We start from the raw sequence: 19573 nt of genomic DNA on the forward strand, positions 1-19573 counted from the left end.
ATCATGGGCTGTGTGCAAGTGGGACACATGAAAGGACTTAAAGCCACCTTTGACAGTGAGCAATTTCATTTAATATCCAAGACTACTTACGTGAAGCAAGTGAGGAAAAAAAAAAATCATCATTCAGGCTTGAGAGTTTATTATTTTTGCAAGTAGTTTCCAGGCTAGAGTTAGCAATAAGGACATCATGCTAATGTGAGTGAAAAATTATCTGAAAAGACACTATTTAAAATAAATTTAAATCCATTCTGCAGAAAAGGTATTCATTGTTTTCCTGTGAAGTTTCTCTTTAAAAATCATATACCATTACATAACTCAAATCAGTCTGTGTAATTTGAAAAAGTTTTATAAATGCAACTTTGATTTTAGAGTTGTTGCAACACATACACTTTAATCAAGAATAATAACTAGGAACTTTACAGCTAATATTCCAATATAATAATTCTACTTGTCATTTAAACCTAAGTGGGAAATATTCATTGTAAATGGAAGTGTACATTTTAATGCTGTATGGAAAGTGTGGTTTAAGGTCTGGAACTACATACAAATTCTTTACACATGCTACCCACAAGGCAATTCAAACACCTGTAGATAACAGTTTCACAAGTTAATAAGCTCTACATAATATACTGACATTACTTTTTGGAGGCAAAAGAAAAATTTGGTGTTTAAACACATTCATTTATTATAAAACAAAATGAACTTAAGTTAGATTGAGACAAGGAAACTGAGCAAGTAGTTTAGATCCTGCAAACAACATATTGTTTCAAGTTTGTAAATAAAGATGTAAGGAGCTCCTAATATGTTGTCCTCTGCTCTACAAATGGGAGGAAGTGGAGAAGCAAAGCTTCAAGGTATATGGGTTAGAGCCATCTGCAAGATATAAAAGGAAACTCAACAGTTAGAATGAATATCATTTGGGATAGTTTTGCTCATTATCACCAGCCAGCAAATCTGAGAAATGGAATTTCTTTTAATGCTTACCTCTTGTGATATAAACTGCTATGAAATATTAGGCTCTACTACTGATTTGCTTTTTCATAGAATAAAAGTAGTAAGTTGCTTTCAAACTAGGGGCTTTCCACAGAACCAGTTCTAGGAAACAAGGCAGTTTCTTCTACTTTAAAGAGCATGATTTAGATCCTTCCCTCATGAATGCACTTCTGTCACAGAGATATATTATCACACCATTCAAATTGCTTTACTTTTTACTGGAGTGTGTGTGTGTGTGTGTGTGGAGATGGTTTCCCCACAAAAAGATAGGAGTGCATCCATTGCTATTGTGATTATTGCATGGAACGTGGTTACATAAACTAAGTTCCTTACTGGCTATTGTTTTTTGGGAATTCCTACACACTACTGTGATCTTTAAAAGCATATTTTTGAGGGCTCATTGCTGTTCTGTTGTATTATTCCAGTGCAAGAATGCACATTCACACACACCCTTTTTTTTTAAAGCTTGCAGAAATAAAAGCAAGGTAATCCCACTTTTTTGGCAATGCCTTGTCAAGAGGGCACAATATACTTGTTAATGCAGCAGCAGCAGTAGTGTCATTTAATAATCAGGATTTGAAAGATGCATGTTTAACTCTTAGTCAGTTTCACTAACCTATCACTCACAGTGAAACTGAGCAGCCATTAGCTAACTTTCACAGCTTCCACTATATAAGATACATTTATCTGCCTACTTGTGGCCAAAAGGAGAACCACTGTTGACTTAAGTTTCTCTTCTCCACTTGAGAACCATGTACATTGATGGTGCTATATAAATAAATAAATAAATAAATAAATAAATAAATAATAATAACCACCAGTCTAATATCCTAATTTGCACAACCACTTGTAAATGGAGTGGATCAGCCTCATTTCAACCTGTAGTTATTAACTCATAAGGTCTCCAAAAGGCCAAGTCATAGGGATGGGTGGCCATCCTTTTTCCCAACCAAACAAATCCTTTAGTTACTGAAGTGCAGTACATAAGATAGGACCCAAGTTAGCTCTTTTGTCTCGCCTTTGAACCTTGGCTGTAAGTATGGAAATCATGGTTGCTATTTTTTGTTTCTTCGTCTTCTAACTTTCAATGCGCTTTTGGCTTTAACAGACTCTAAGCAGACTGATGGCTTCCTAGATGGCAGAAGAGTTAATCTGATTTTGGAATGGATCTTTGACTACTAGTTCCTGGACTTGTACACTAGATTCTATGCTGTTCTTACCATCACCTTACATTAGAGAAAAGTCACTATTTAAAATGGGGTTTTTATTGTTCGAAAATACAGCTTTTAAGGTGTGTAAAAGGCTTGGAGGTGTGTTGTGCAAAGGCAAGCTTGCAACTCTGTTTTTCAACCATATGCTTTGCTCAATCATAAGGAAAAGCCCTTGCACAGTAATGGAACAAAACAGGAACAGCCATGTGTTGTAAGACATACACGAATCTTTAGCACAAAGGTCAGATTGACTAGTATGCCCAACTACAATCTGAGTATTATGTCCTGCAAATATTACTTCCCAGCTTAACGTTTATCCCACTAATAAGAAAAAGCAAGAACAAGTTATAAAGATGAAGACTATTTCAACATGACAACTTACTGGGAACCCTTATCTGGTAGTGATTAAGTACTGTAAGAGCTTTCACTGCATCTGTCTTGCATTCCCACTCCAACAGACCGGAAAGTGTTTTGGCTGAAGCTGCAAAACCAAGAGTTAAAATATTTTTACCTATACAGATCAATAGGTTAGGCTTCTTGAAGAGTTAAAGAAAGACAAAAAAAATTACTTACGTTTTGGATCAAATACTTTGTATTTGATAAAAGACAGGACTTCATGATCATCACACAACTGGAACAATAACAAAATGAAGATATGGTTATTTTGTAGCAAGGATCCAATCCTAAAGGATTCCACAATACAACTAGTATATGTAAGATGCATCAGTAAGTGTCAAGCTTGCTCCATATTGAGCCAGAATGTACTCACTTTGTTGATTTAAATGTGGGATACACAGTGAAGCAAGAGGTAGAAAACTGCCTTCTTGCTACAGATGTGTTCAATTGTATCGATGAAAAAAGGTTAATGCAGTCTACCCTGCTGTGGAAGCACTGTATTCTTGCTATGGTTCAAAATCAAAGACATATGTTGTGGAAGATGCATCCCAAATCAGGAAACTAAAAGACTGTGTTTGTATTATCTGCTACCACAGCTCAGAAACTGGACAAGGGCTGCTTTGGACATATGGAAAAACCAATCAGGAATAGCCAGTATTGTGTCCCATATGCTATAAACATCTCCTGATTCTACGCAGACACCAGTGTTGGCTTAATGATCACATAAGAGAGCAGTGTCGGTTCTGTGATTATGTATCAGTGCATAGGTGATCCATAAATCAACCCACATAATTATGCCTGTAGAGGCAACTGAAGAAACCAAGGAAAGACTCACAGAAAAGATTCAATAAGTAATATAGCACTGAACTGCACAAAATGAGAAGATCTGTGACATTGGGCCAAAAAAGTAGTCGAGATAGGAATATATACATTATGGAATGCCTAACTGTTTAAACTTTCTTGTGCAGAGAATTATTCCCCCCACTGCCTATAAATCTGAAGTGCCTATTTTAAACTCTTTACAGCAGAGGTGGGCAACTTGTAGGCAAAAACATTTGGAGAGCCACAACTCACATCAGCCCTAGTCAATGCTGAGGGATCATGAGAGTTGTAGCTCAAAACATCTGGGGGGCCACAAGCTGCCCACTTCTGCTTTACAGAGACCTCTTGCTGTTCATTTAATTTTGAAAACGACAATATATCCTGTTTAAGATTCTGAAACATTTTAGTGCTCTATCTTATCCGTAGTATGGTTGGCTAGCTACTTTGTAAATGTATAGCATCCAGCAGTGCAATTCCTAAGCACACTTACTAGCAAGTAAGCCCCATTATTGAGCTAAGTTATTATTATTATTATTATTTATTTATATAGCACCATCAACTTTGAAGTAAATATGCTTAGTATTGTACTGTAAAACTTTTTTAAAAAGTGACTGAAGTCTACTTTAGGGAGCAATCCTATAACCCCTAGACAGCGTCTCGGGGGCCATAAGATAATTCATATTCCTGGATCCAAGGTCAGAGTTAGCGGTCCAAACTTGGAGAAAGCCATGCTCCCCCTCACAGCTGCCACAGAAAGAACCATGCCAGCTGCCTCTCCAAGGTCAGGAATGCCACCTCAGAAAGGGGACATCCTGGTGGATTGGAGAGGACAGGATACGAGCTATTCTGAAGCCTCTTCCGCCTCCTTCCCTCCCCATCCAAAATGCCCCAATTAGATGGGCAAAAAAAGCCCATCTAGTAAAAAAATGCAGAGCAGGAGAATGGGGGTGTTGACGATTGCCTCTGTCACACCTCCCACCTTGCACTGGATGATCATATGCCTCTGAATTCAGAGGTTTATGATCATCGAGGGCGGAAACAATAGCATTGCACCCTTAAGGAAACGCCTAAAATATACTTCAAAAGCTATGATCCAACATCTTCTATTCCTACCTTTACAAAGGTCTCTTCGGTCACACACAATGGAACATTGTAGTAATGCAACACACAAGAGGGTGGCTGGATAATATTCTTGGATGCTTGGCCAGCACTGGTAAAGCGATTATTCTTGCTCATTGCAAAGTCTTTATAACTGCTTGTTCCATCTTCCAGCTCGAATATCTGACTAGGAACAACTGAATGCTGTTTGGACACACTACAATTAAAGAGTAGATATTTAAGAACACCTCTTTTCATTTCAAATCATTTTAGGATATTTTTAAACCATTCTCATAGACCAAGTATTTACATTAGCACAAGTGATTTTTTTTACCTTCTTAGTATTTACAGACAATATTCTTCCCATAAAAAAATATTCAGAAGCCTTATTTAGAATCTTGCAGTGCTAAACAATTTCAGAGTATAGGTGTTGCAGTATTAGTATTAAACGTAAAGATGGGTTGCACACATACCAAACATTAAGCCTCTTCCCAAACAATTTGACATTATTGAGATGTGTGACTGCTCTTTCAACAGCGTATTCATCACCCATTTCCACTAATGCTGTGCCTGGAATAGTCTTCATAAACTTCACCTGCAGTATTTGGAAAAAAGAAGAGACAATGCAGTTTAAAGAATGACAGGAAATTCTGCAGAGTTGATTGGGAGATAACATGACACTGGTTTGTCTTCTACATATTGTTTACTGTTCTTTAAAATTACACTGATTAGACTTTTTTTTTTTACCTTTTCAATATTTCCATACAAGCAGAACAAGTTGAAGACTCTTGAGCAGTTCATCTTTTGCTGGTGCAATCCGCTAACCATGACCACAGAACCGGAGGGGTTCCCCCCATGCATGTAAGATGAGGAGGCTTGGGGAAGGGGGTAAGCAACCAGCTCTGGAGTATCCCGAGATGCCATTCGGTATCGGCTCGGTAATGGCAACAAAGGACCATGTGAGCCTAAAGACAAAATACTCTAGTTAATTTCGTCAGTTCGGTTTAATTGATCCAATCTGTACACGTAAGATATCAAGTTGCAAAAGCTGCCATTTTTTATTATTATTCCACAACCATGTCTTGTTCATATTTCATAAATCATTAAAACAAAATTTTAGCTAGCATCAACTAACGGAAGATGTCAAAAGATAGGAAAAAATGATGTAACCTTGATATTTCTGGAAAAAAACCCAGCAAGCAAAAAATTCTCTACTGATGATGTTCAACGAAGATGCATTTTTATGATTGGCAGCAACACCTCTCAGATATTGGAAAAACATAAAATTTCTTGTATCAATTCTTGGAGAGAACCTGAACTACTATCTAGCTGAGAGAGCTGGAGCTGATACAAGAAAACCATACCATATCAATTAGTAACAGAACTTAGCCATTAAAGTTTTCCTTCAGTGGACTGTGAAGATTTAACATCAACTAAAACATAGAAATCTATTTAGACAAGAACCAACCAAACATAATGTACATAGTTCCTCCCGCCCTCATGTCTTCAAAATAGCAGGAGAACTTGAAAGAATCTAAGGCCAAAGCCAACAGATTTAAGAGCAAAAAAATCATAATGATTTCAGTAACCTAATAATGGATTGTGGTCTAAGTGTGCTACTCAGGTTTGAAGCTAAGTTTTTAAAAGATGAAAAAACGGAAAGATTGTGTGTTTTGTTTGGTAATTACCAATTTATGTCCCCTCTTGCAGCCATAACATAAATAGAAAGCTAGCACACTCAACAACTTTTGACCAAAATCAGGACTGGTCCTACCATGCAGAAGAGCAGAGCAACCTGCTTCATGGAGCACAATGAGGGAAGACAAACAAATGCAGGGACTGTTGTCTGAATGGTGTAGCAAGATATTATTTATTTATTAAAACATTTGCATCCAACCCTATATCACAAGGATATTTAAAGTGTTAGCCCTAGCGCTCTGCATCAGATAGCAAAATGTGTTCAGGACTACAAACAAAACTGAAACAAAGAAAATCTAGTTATTTTAAAAGGGATTATTCAGATCTATGGAAGACAAGGCTATTAATGGATGCTAGTCATGATGGTTATATATTACCTCCAGTATTAAGGCAGTATGCCTTTGAACATTAGTTGCTGGGGAATGTGAGGAGGAGGGTGCTATTCCGTTCATGTCCTGCTTATGAGCTTCCTGGAGGCATCTGCTTGGCCACCGTAGCAACAGAATGTCGGACTAGATAGGCCTTTGGTCTGATCCAGCACAGCTTTTTATGTTCTTATGCCATCAACCTGCTGCCTATGTTTTCAGTATAAACCACTGGGGGTCATGAACAATCCTTCAGTTAAGCACAATGGAAGCCATATAGCAACTTACCATAGCCATCATGCCTAAATGATGAAGGATGTTCTCCCAAAATAGCTTGCCTCTGGCGACCTTTACCTCCATCTAAAGAAAAGAAGATAGTGTTAGCAATAAACAAATAACACACCCCCATTAAAGATATTGTAACTTCATCATTAAGAAAAAAAGTGTTTTCCAGATAAGAATGTAAGAAGAGCCCCAAGGGTCCACTTACTCCAGTATCATGTTTCCAATAGTGGCCAACCAGATACTTCCAGGTTACTTTAAGATATTACTTTTGATTACTTTAAATTGTTAATTTAAACTGACTTGCTTTAACACAAAGTTATAGTTATAGGACACAAAATTATTGTTAGCATATTACATATTACATTTGAAAATATCTGACATTTTAAACCTAAGAAAAGTGTACGGTTCTCCTAACACCACACAATACTACAGATGATACTGCAGAGAAGGAATTACCTATAACTCTCATAAAAACAAGTTGTAAATGCAGTACTTTCGAAGGACAGTACCTGAATCACACTATTAGCTTCAACAGCAACACAGTTTCAAAGTGGGCTCCTTTCAAGAAGTTTCAGCATAATCCAACAACAACCTGTATTACATGGTTTTATAATCAGTAAACAGAGAGTACCATATTGTGTACATACATAATTACACCATCAGCTACTGATGGAGAGTGGTGAGAAAACTATAGGTTACTATACTATTAAGATTATACAGCCTATGTTATAATTGAAATAAAAATTGCACTTTAAAAAGCACTTTTAACAATGAAAAAGGTCTTTCAGCATCTGCATTTTAATACAAGAATGTAAAGTTAACCAAGGGGTCAACACTACTGGGTGAAAACAGTGACCAACCTGAAATGATTATTTATAATATTCCAGTAAATGCTTACTACAAGTTCTCTTGGTAAGCAGCAGCAAGCTTTAACCTACATGCTACTTCCTCTCATTAAGCAATCTGAAGTACCAAGAACTCAGTTGACTACTAAGCAATGAGAAATGAGAAACATCCAGCCAAAACAGCATTTGGTTCAATGGGAAAGTAAAGCACATGCTTACATCTATCCCATTGAAATTGCTGGGACTTAAGAGAGCTCAGCTTTGATATTGACCAAATTTAAAATATTGTTTTTTAACATTTGATGTTTTGTTAAGTCAATGAAGTATGTGTGTGTATAACCATTTGATTTGAGAGGAAAGGTGTGAAGGGAGAAATGTTATCACCCTGAGACTAAACCTATTATTTAAAGCAACTTCCACTGGCTTCAACAGAATTTACTTCAGTGTAAATATATAAGGCTTTTCTCACAGAAAAAAACTGCCTCATTAATAAGATCTTAAGTATCAGACTGATTTTATACCCTGAGATACTTTTAATGACTGTTACTAAAGGGCTATTTCCTAAGAACCAAGAGCCTTTCCTGTTCCACGTAATAGTGGCAATGAGAATTGTTTATGCTAAATATCAGAAATTAAGACAGACTAAAAAACTAAAACAGTTCATGAAGTTGTAGGACCTGGATGAACTAAGTAAACTAAAACATACAGGAGATCATATTTTCCACACCAAAACTACAGGAAGATCATGTGGAGGATTTCATGAAAAATAATTCATTAACATGAAGGACTGAAGTTTTTAAGAACACATCAGGAAAAAAAAGTCTTATATTTAACAGATAAATACAGATGCCACTGCTCATGCATGCATTATGGAGTTTAATTAAAAACTGTTTTATGGGGAGATGTCATTTGCAGATGCATCTGAGGTTGCACTGGTGGCGATTTCAATGCAAATACTCACTGCAAAATAGACACACGTGCAACTGTCAAATGCAACAACACTTTCAGTATGCATATTTTATCCTACATGGAAAGTGCTATTCATTTAACAAATCCATCATCTGAATCAGCTCTGAAGTTACAGAGGAGTGCAGGATTTGTGTACAACCAAAGTGGCATACACCAGCTAGCACATTTATATTAGATTTTCCAGTAGAATACTGTGGCACAGTAATAAGCTTGGAAATGGGGAAAAATTCAGGTTCAAATTAACCAGTTAAGGCCTTAGCTAGACCTAAGGTTTATCCCGGGATCGTCCCTGCCTGCTCCCGGGATCCCCTGTGTGTCATTTACATGAACAGGGATGACCCCGGGACGATCCTGGGATAAACCTTAGGTCTAGCTAAGGCCTCAGTCTAACATAACTCACAGAGTTATGATACTAAACAACTAGTCTGAGTGTCTTAGAAAAAGGTCAGAATGCAAATGTTAAAAAGCCAAGTCAAACCATCGGTCCATCGAGCCCAGTATTGTTGACACTGACTGGCAGAGGCTCTTTAGAGTTTCAAGAGGATTCTTTCCTAGCCTTAACTAGAGATACCGAAGATTAAACCAGGGGACCTTCTGCATGCAAATCACCACTGAGTTATGGCCTCCCTCTGACCATGATAACTGGGGCTTCTGGAAGAGAAATTTGTTGGCTGGATCAAAATGCCTAGCTCAACATGACCAAGGGAGCTTTGTACTTCTGTTTTTCAAATACAAATTCCAGTGCTACATGGCAATCTCCTTTGGAATTGAGCTAACTTTCAAAAGCAATTCACCATATAGCATGGCATCTACTGTTCAAATGAACAGTCAAATGTCCCATTGGACGCTGTCAAATCCTTTGGTGCACCTGCTTTATTTTACTTCAAGGAGAGATTTCTCATTTCCCATACTTTCATTTACTGTGACAAGATACAGTTTATAAATACTATCTCAACTGAATGTCTGCCAGTTGCTTGAATTTTCATCTACTTAGTTCAGAAACTTAATAATGTTAATAGTTAAGTGACCAGATAGGTTGAATCAAAATTTATCCTTTAACGTAAATACTGAGGTTGGACAATCTGCTAACCAATACTGCAGCCCCCTTATTAACCTTTTACAAATTCTTAATTCTGCATGTCGAACACCTAAGTTTTAATAATACATTTTTACAAGCAAAAGTACTACCAATAAAAACCAACCTTTTGGCAATAGTTAAAAGGCAAGTTGAAACCTTCACTTTCATGTTTAAAATTTAGAAGATACTCTACCTTGATAAGGTAAGTTCCCAACTCCATGTTATAAATGCCTAGATTTTTAAAAAGTACATTACAGCAAATTATACACAAGTCATTTAGTTACAGAGAACATTAACAGAAGTCAGACTACATAGCAACTTTTCTTTTACATTTTCATGCAGTTATTTTACTGATGAAAACAATGTTCCAACTAAGCTTTGCAGTTAAAATGCTTAGACAAATTATACCTTACACCAAATATTGGTGTATGATGGGACAGGTTTGACAGGGTGCTACTGAATTCCAATTTATCTTTAGATAATTGCAGTCCTTTAGATAACATTTACACTGGAAAACCTAACTTCAATTTTCTCTTACATACAAAAATGAAAATTAGCACAATATACAGGAGAGAAACAAGAGCTTGGATCTTCCATTTTATGCAGTTCCGTTCTACAACTGTAATTTTATAGGGACATAAGATTGGAAACACATGCAAGCTGGATTAGAATGGGTACAGTCTACCATGGTATTCATACCATGCAAACCAGAAGTATTATAAGTGTCCTCCTTGATATGCTTGTGGTGATGGTGCATGCAGTATGCAGTCAAGGTGAGTTGCAAGTCTGAGATTTTTCAGAGGGCCTTTTGATGATGCCGATGTGGTGCATGATGAAGTGTAGAGTCAGCCTGCTGGAGTCCTCTATCCTTCTTAATGCCTTGTCCAACATAGGGAAAAATCCTTTCCGTGGAGAAGCAGTGTGCAAGTTTGTAGTTTGTAAGGAATAGTCTGCATCAGTGTCCTCTCCTCCAAAGAGTGAGAGCTGCTTGGAGAAATGCAAGTCCTTGTACTGCAAACATGCTTGCATGTGTGGGCTCCTTGTTGAACTAAATAGCTCAATATAACCAGCAGGGGGCACTAATGTTGAGAGTTATTCTTTTCCAGGATTACAGGATGCCTTTTACAACAGAGCTTCACCAGCAATACTTGGCGTGAAATGGCTAATGCATTAGACAAGCTAACTGCATATGTGTATCTATTTAAATGCATGTTTAGAACGATTACCAACACACTTACCTCGTCTGCCCAGATATGGTTTAGTATAGTCCCAACTATCATTGTCATTTCGAATGACATTAAGTCGAGGTGGCTGTTAAGATATAAATAGACAGTGAGTCTTAATCACGGTTTCCCTCCTAAAGGAGTAGAGAAGTTAAAGAAAGTATGATAATTACCCTTGCATATTCAATCTTTAGTGTACAGCATCCTGCATATATATCCGCTCCATTGAGTGCTGCTTTTGCCTTCTGGGCACAAAGAACTGATTCAAACATAAGTCGTGTTAAGGATTGTATTTAAACCATTATTTTCCTTTTCCCCTAACTAAAGTAAGAATCATAGAATCATAGAATAGCAGAGTTGGAAGGGGCCTACAAGGCCATCTAGTTTGGCTACAAGCCAAACATTTTTAGACAAGAACATAGCATTGGCAAGTGACTTTTAAGCCATTGTGGTTTATGAGCTACTCACAGTAGTTTATAAGTTACTGTATCCCCCACACGATCAAATACATAAGCTACTGCGCATAGCTAATTTCCCCATCACCCTTCAGTCCTCCAGCACAGATCCCAGGGGCCATGGAGGCAGAACTGTCTTGTCTGCCGCCAAGTCCCCCTTCCTGGCTCCGATTGCGACGGCAATCAGAATTGGGTCCCCCCCCCCCCGCTTTTTTAAATATCCCTATCCCATTGTGGCATACAATGGGACTGAGGAAATAAAGGAAAAGCTGAAAATCAGGGGGGGCAGGCGGGCGGGCGGAATACAACTTACACCAAGGATTGTGGGAGTAACACAGTCCTTGGTGGGGGCTGGATTTCATCCCCCCACCCTCGACTTTCCATACGGGGCACCTTTAAATCCCCAATGCAACTCAATGAACTTGCATTGGAGATTTAACGTAGGGCTCTTTGGATATTGGCTTGACCTCCTGCATATTGCTCAAATATGGAGAGGCACAGGTGGGGAGAGCCAAGCCCCACAGCAATCATTGTCTCCACACTGTTCTTGAGAACTGTCAAAAATGGCAGCTCTTGAAAGCAAGGCGCAGAGAGAGAGATCCCTTCAGGGAGCTGGGAAAGTGTCCTGTTTCTTCTGTGGAAGTGAGGGTGCAAGGCATAGGGAGGGGTAGGATTGTGGTGAAAAATGTTTTAATGTCTTTGTTCCATTCTTGTGCAAGAACAAAAAGACATTTAAAAATGGAAAGGGGGTAGAGAAGGGGATGCTCCAGTTGGGGGGACTCCTTTGGGTGCCCCCCCTGTCACAATGGGGAATCCCACAGGGATGAAGGGGGAAGAAGGATCTTAAAGGCAAGCCCCATTCGCACATATGGAAAAAATTACATGGAAGTACGGGCAAGACCCCCATACTTCCATGAACATAAAAAAGGGACCTAACTCTGATCACAATTGGAGCCGGGAAGGGGACATTGGCAGTGGCTTGGGTGTGTGCACCAGGGGCAAGAGGTGCAGGGGTTTCTGCCACTCTTGCTAAGTGGCTCGCTGCCCTTTAGCCACGACAGAATGCCAGATGACACGATAAGCCACGGTAGCTAAAATAAACTTCACTGCAGACTGTGGCATATCAGGGTGGCTTATTTTGGCTAAATACACCACCATAATTGAGGAAAACCGCACACAGACACTACAATAATCCATCATGTGTGTCCCCCCAAATATTAAAAACCATTATGGCTTATCATGTTGGGCAAACCCAGTCTATCTGTGCTAGAAATCACCTGGGGGCTCTTCAGTCACATTTAATTATAAATAAGGAAATATTCATTTCCAGTTTCTGCATGAACAATTTTAATATACTGGGAGGCAGACAAATCAGTGTGAAATGACTCTCAGTTGTCTAAAATTTATTTCATAGGTTACCTTTTTAAACAAGGTGTTTCCAAAATAGGTTCAACTTTAAAACAGGACTAGTTTATCAGCTGGTGTGCTTCTAAGAACACTACTTTCAAATTTCTGAACATGAAATTATTTATATTACCAAACATTAACATTTAGATAATATAGGAAAGTCTATTGTGCTCTCTCAACATTAAATATAGGTCTATTAATGCAATAACAAAGAGACTGTGAGAAATGGCAAAAAACCCAATAGGATGTTATAGAGAAAGCTGATGTGAATGTAACAGTGCAAAATCCTTTCCAAAGCTGGGGAGAAGAACTGAGCACAGATGTATTAGGATGCTCCTACTGGCCTGCAGAACTTATTCAATTGCTGGAGATAAAGATAAAGATCCACTATCTGGACCTTTATCCGATCCAGCATAGGACTTCTTATGAAGATAAAGAGTGGCTGTGAAACGAGAGGAAGACACATGCTCAGTCAGGACTTGGAAGGAAGTGATAAGTTCACTGATTCCCTAGAAAGGTTGCTTGGCTGACAGGACGAAGATGAGAAATTAGAAGCAGAGGAACATCTTCCCTTACTGAGGCCCAACAGGATCCCTGGTGGTCAGCAAGATGAGGCCCTAAGACACAGATTATCACAAAACAAAAAGCTATAAAAAGGATATTCAACCATGGCTTGTATTCCATTCCTCTTGAATATGACAATACGCTGAACTTTCCCAACAGGATTGCACACTGTATACAAGACATCCTACAAAAAAAGAGGAATGTTATTTAAACATTTGAAGCTTTACTGCTTTCCAAAACTACCAAGTGAAACGCATTCATACAAAAAAATTCATTACCATTTAACAGGTAATTTCGATTACTTTACATAGGTCAAGAAATGCATTTATTCCCGTTACACAACTGAAACACCTGCCTCCCTAAGTAGTTATGCAACCACGAGAGAAAAACATTCTAGCAAAAGACGAAACATCAAAACAGTGCAATTCAAAAGAGGAAACCTAAATTCAGGGTTTATTTCTGTTTGCTTCAAAAGTTTCTCTTTCAAGCTGACTGGGTTTGGTAAAGTTCTTCAATCCTTAAATAAGTTTTAACCTAACTTGGTCACCTTTATATACAATCTACAACATGGGAACAAGCAAAATAGAAACTGAATTATTTCCAAAACTTTAAAGTACGCAGAGAAAATGTAGAACTAAAGCCCAAGAAATTACATCCCTATCACTGAACATATGAGGTTGGATATAGAGACGGATAAGCAGAACTCTGCTCATGTGATTGGGTTTTCCTCCACAGCAGCTCCCTACACTCTCCAAAGCCACTTGTAAGGACAAATGGAACTTTCAGAATGATGTACGATGGGGCTCAGGAGCTGGAACGGAATAGGGAAAATGGGGGAATTCATCAGGGCTGCCTTGCACAAGCAGAAGTGCCTTTCCCCTCAGATAAGACATATCTGGATCCATGGATTTTACCTATGTGTTAGGGATAGGTTTCTATTAACCCAAGGAGAGGTGTACCTAGGTCATGTTCCATACATATGATTCTGACTGACTCAAAGCAATCTGGAACAGGGTGAAAATGCAGCAGACTATATTAGACCAGCATTATGTTTTTAAATGATTTAGCCAAATAGAAACCAGTTTTTAGAGACTGGATTCTAAAGGTATTTAAATTTATCCTCTATACAAAAACGGTTTTAGGCAGAGAAAAATAATCCATGTTTAAACTAATCAATTGCTAGCTCTTTTCCTACCAGCAATGGAATGGTCAAGTGACTTGCTAAGCCTACACAATTGGCAAAGCCAGTCATCACAGACTTTACAATAGAACCAAATGAGTATCTATCCAAAGTCGCTGCAGAGGTATCTGCTGAATGGAACAACACCCTCCCCAACTGTTTTTCCCCCTTCATGAAACAAATTCCTCTGCAAAGGAGAACATGTGAGAATTCTTTCATTGCATTATAAAATGAAAGTGCCACTGTATGAGTAGCTGTTAGTGCAAGACTCAGGACTTGAGGAACACACTTGCCACAGGCATGTAGAAACATATGATGCACTGAGGTCACTGAAAGGTTATACTTAAGAATAAGACATACCACTGTAATTGGATATAGAGGATTCTGAATTGACAAGAGCAGAACCTTGTTCCCACCAGAGGGGTCATCTGTGTTTTCTGGACGAGTAATTCTTTTGCTTGTAGAGTAATTAAAAAATGCTTGTTGCCCAGCTATATATACTGGCTCATCTGCTGCAAATGTTACACACTTTTTGGCACTTTCAATATCCTCAAATTCTACCAAAGCTTGGCGCTTAAATGGCATCATCATCACATAACTACAGAAAAACAACAACATTTAGGCCATCAATTGCAGACCATAAGTTACATTAAACTTAAAGATGTTAGCAATTTTTTTTTACTGAAAATACAAAAAGTCTATTTAATTTCTTAAAATCAGTAATTATATCCCAAATTTTATTCGAATAACTTATTTATAGCCTTCAACGAATTCCAAATATAAATAACGCATTAAATGTTGATGACAGAATAAAGGCAGCTTCTTACGTTACTATTTCAAATTGGTCACTGTAAAAACCAAGACAGGTAAATAACTTATTGAAATCAACAGTACATATAAAGTAGGTCTGGATGATCATGGGTCTGGCTTGGGGCAACCTCCAACATCCTGAGAACGTTTGCACCTCTTTTTTTGGCAAAGGTATTACAGACATCAGTCAAATTGGCCATATTTGGATGTCAAATATATGAAAGAGCTTCCTCCACCCACCCACCCACAAGTCACGCAAGACAGAATGGCCATTACCCAAGACACACTGTACAGTAAACATACCATATGGTTCCAAATTTTTCAAGCGCCTCTACGAGGTCTGCCTCCACAACTGATTCACAGAGTCCTCGGACATGGACAACAGGAGAAACAGAAACTTTGTGATGACTGCCACCAGCATCCTAGCAAGAGCAAGCATTAGACTTTTAAAAATTTAGCTTACAAAAATAAATTAAGCAGGTACTCTGTATAGTGAGAGCTATAGAATGTATTAATGGAAAATTACATATGCCTCAATACATATCTTATATATTAATTCATTTCAATCTTAAATGTCATTCACAAGTTCTATATTTAATTCTACTGGCACACTTAAATAGTACAATAATTTCCCAAATATAGAGGGGTTAAAATATACTGAAAAGTATAAACAGTTTTAACTGATAGGATGTTACTACACATATTATAAAGGTTTGCTCAATTGTGCAACAATGCCTATGAAATGGATAAGACAATATCACTTTTGCTGATATACGATTCTACAGTAACTATTTATGTTCCTGCTTATCAGTGTAACAGTTTGTTCATCATAACAATACATACGTTTGAAATCGTACCAAGTAAATAGCGCATCAGGAAATATAGAGTGTCAAATTTGGGTCTGTAAGATTCAAAGTAGCAATGGATCATTCTAAACATCCGGTATGTGTCAAACAAAGAAAAACATTTATCAGTTCATTAAACCGTGCTGATAAAAAGAGATTCAAACGTATCATCTATCCTCTCCTAACACACAATTAACCTATATTGAACGTTTTACCTAGTATTGTGCCTTCTCTTCAAAATCTCCAAGTTTCCACAATCTCCCTACTGCCTTCATTTGTTTAATAAAGGGCAAAAGCTCATATGCCCTCCAGCTCTCTAGAGACCCTAGGAATTAAATCCAGATTTGGTCATGTTTAAGAGAGACTCACTGAAGTTAATGACACTTAGGTGAGTCACGACTAACTTGTCCCACTGATTTTGATGGGTCTACTCAAAGCACATCTAAATCAGGAACCAACCCAATAGCTCAATCAGTTCAAGGATAAGACACATATACAGAGAGGCCAAATACACTCCGGTAAGGAAAGACGATAGATGCCAGAGTAGCCTCTTCTCTGAGGGTATCATTTTTTCTTGCAAAGGAAGGATACAGGAAGTGAGCATCCCCCATGCAGGAGGCTTACTCTTCTCATGTAAAAGAGTAAAAATTGTGTGCATATATGGAGGTGACGAGGTTGCAATACTTAACTTCCACCCACAATCCGCCTCACTTTTTGAGAAGAGGGGTGGGGAAGAGAGATGAACTTAAAATGGAAGAACAATGCAGTCCAGGTTTATCCATTAGAGCAAAAACCTAGGCAGGAAATGTCACTACATAACCCCTATGTCCCCCTAATTTTGTTGGAGACGGAGGTGGAGAGAAGAAATCTTCATATGAATCCTATCCTCCTCTGAGGGGGGGAAACTATATTTATTTATCCTCAATTTTGTGGCACTAAATAGACTTAAGCAATGCCAGATGCATCGTGGGCTGAGCCACATTCAAAGTGGTCTCTCTGGCCCACAATAGCATCTGCCATACTCAATCTCTGACAAGTGCAACCCTATCCACGTCTACTCAGAAGCAAACCCCGCCACACTTACTTGCAAGAAAGCCCCATAGAACTCGGCGGGGTTTGCTTCTGAGTAGACGTGGATAGGGTTGCACTTGTCAGAGATTGAGTCGTTTAGATGCCACAAGGTAATATCTATATAATCTTCAGCGAAACACACTAACGACCCGTCAAAAACTGACTATGGTTTCTTCTCACATACATGTTTATTAGAAAAACTAGCGGGTTGTTGTTTGTTTTTATAAAAAGGTGGTGGTGGGGAAACTTCTCTGCTCTGCACTGGTGGGGGGTGGCGAGAAGAGACCCAGAATAGGGACGGAAGTATTAAGGCTGCTGCAATCCTAGGCACGCTGACTTACGAGTAAGCCACACGGAAGATTTACTCCCTAGTAAACGTGCCTCGGGATCGGGCTGCGGCGCGTCGGTCGGTCTTTCCCAGCACATCCCGTGAGGGGCGGCGGGATTACAAAGGCCGGCGCCGGGCGCCCCCTCCTCCTCCTCCTCCTCTGCTTACCCCTCCGGAGAACCCCCCGGTGCGAGGGGCGGCCTTCTCCCTGCGACTCTCGCCCTCCTCGGCCCCGTATTCGATCTCGCCCTCCTCGGCCGCGGCGCTGGGCTTCAGCCGCTTGGCCTGGCTCTCGTATGCGCCGTCCTCTTCTTCCTCGTACTGCTCCCCAGACGACGGCGAGGACATGGCGGCGGCGGCTGTGGCGAAGGGGCTCCGTATGTGGGACTCCGCAACTGACGCACAAAGGCACGAGAAGGCGGCGAAAGGGGCCAATAAAACAGGCCCGCCGGTGATGCTCTCGGGCAAGGAAAGACAAAACCGCAGCTGCGCGCACACGCACCGATTCTCCCACACAGACACACGAACATCCAGGGGAGGCCGTGTGGGGGCCGGGCCGGAGCGAACCCTATTCTGCCATTGGGCCGATTCGTAGGATCGAGCGCCGTGATTGGCCAGAAGGGAAGCTCCTCACACGCTCCGGGACGCGCCACTGGAGAAAAGGAACGTCTGTCACGTCTGGAGGAGCCCCCCCCTCTTTCCATGCCCTTTCCCACCCCGACCACCATTCCCATCGGCTGGCGCTGGATCCGTTCCCTCGAGGAAAGGAGAACGCGGGAGGAGGGGCACAGGCACAGGCACGCGCACGCCGTTACCAGGGCCAACGGGCATAGCGCGCGGCCTGCTTTTGGCGATGCTGCGTGTGGCGGGAGGGTGTCGAAGGAGGGTTCCCGCTAAACCACTGCGGCAGGAGGCGACAATAAAGCAGCTCCCTGTAGTGGGCTAACTTTTGAGGTTTAACGGCGTGGTTTCAAGAGAAGCTCCGGCTTATTGGGTTATGTCCATTGTTAGTCCTTACTTAGAGTACGACCCATTAAAATGAATGAGACTTACGTGAGACTAACGTTGGATGCAACCCATTGGATCGTGTAGCTTCTTGAGAGTCACTCTCATTCACGGTTTTTTTGGGGCTGGGAAAGTGTTACTGAACGACTTACTGCACAATCATATGCATATTTCCTTCGAAGTAAGTATTACTGTGTTTAGTGGGGCTTACACTCTGGAAAATATGCATAGGTTTGCAACCTTACATTGTGCTTTTATATACTGTATTTTGTATTTGTGTTTTTAACCTGTTGGTGGTTTTATTATGGTTTTAATTTTTGTGAACCGCCCAGAGAGCTTCGGCTATTGGGTGGTATAAAAATGTAATAAATAAATAAATAAATAAAATAGATTAGGTCATCGTGGTAGGTGTAAAATGCAGTCTGGTTTCCCCTGTTTTCTCTCCCCTTCAAAATGTAAATATTTATTTATTTAGTTATTACATTTTTATACCGCCCAATAGCCAAAGCTCTCTGGGCGGTTCACAAAAATTAAAACCACAATAAAACAACCAACAGGTTAAAAGCACAATTACAAAATACAGTGTAAAAAGCACAGCCAGGATAAAATAATTAGAAGTTAGGTCTGTTTGTCTGGTTTCTTTCTTTTTCGTTGTTGTTGTTGTTGTTTTGTTTTTAAGGCAGTAGGTATGATTCTTTGTTCCTATAGCCTTTGGGTGTAACCCTTGCACCAAGTATGGCCTAATTTAATTAAGGCTGCAAGCCGCTGGACTCTTGAAGAATCATTGAATACTGAGATGTACTTCTGAGTAAACATGTCTAGGATTTCAGTACCTCCCCCCCTCCATTTAAAGATTATTGCAAAGTGTGAATGGATCTTTTAAGCTTGCCCATCAACATCTTTTTCTCTACGCAGCCTCCACTTG

At 39.6% G+C, this 19573-nt stretch overlaps 2 protein-coding genes across 2 annotated transcripts in view; one reads left to right on the plus strand and one right to left on the minus strand.

Moving 5' to 3' along the window:
- EIF4A3 (eukaryotic translation initiation factor 4A3) overlaps positions 1 to 19573 on the plus strand; it is a 428365-nt gene that overhangs the window by 90235 nt on the left and 318557 nt on the right. The window lies entirely within an intron of this gene.
- HNRNPLL (heterogeneous nuclear ribonucleoprotein L like) lies at positions 123 to 18135 on the minus strand. Its single transcript, XM_063123872.1, has 13 exons — positions 17812 to 18135; positions 15703 to 15821; positions 14950 to 15187; positions 13508 to 13593; positions 11157 to 11253; positions 10999 to 11071; positions 6872 to 6943; positions 5268 to 5485; positions 4994 to 5115; positions 4536 to 4737; positions 2778 to 2835; positions 2587 to 2685; positions 123 to 873 (listed from the first exon to the last, which is right to left on the minus strand). Exons 1-13 carry the CDS (start codon positions 17989 to 17991, stop codon positions 818 to 820), a joined length of 1620 nt encoding a protein of 539 aa, XP_062979942.1. The 5' UTR covers positions 17992 to 18135; the 3' UTR covers positions 123 to 817.

The sequence above is a fragment of the Elgaria multicarinata genome, chromosome 4 (assembly GCF_023053635.1).
Source record: "Elgaria multicarinata webbii isolate HBS135686 ecotype San Diego chromosome 4, rElgMul1.1.pri, whole genome shotgun sequence".
NCBI classification, from domain to species: domain Eukaryota; kingdom Metazoa; phylum Chordata; class Lepidosauria; order Squamata; family Anguidae; genus Elgaria; species Elgaria multicarinata.

Bases quoted from the DNA above. Each gene is read 5' to 3' on its own strand.
- HNRNPLL (XM_063123872.1), bottom strand. From the start codon at position 17,991: ATGTCCTCGCCGTCGTCTGGGGAGCAGTACGAGGAAGAAGAGGACGGC. The intron at 15,822-17,811 runs GTAAGCAGAGGA...TGCTCTTGCTAG, and splicing joins CCGGGGGGTTCTCCGGAGGG to GATGCTGGTGGCAGTCATCA. The intron at 13,594-14,949 runs GTATGTCTTATT...CTTTTTTTGTAG, and splicing joins CTCTATATCCAATTACAGTG to GATGTCTTGTATACAGTGTG.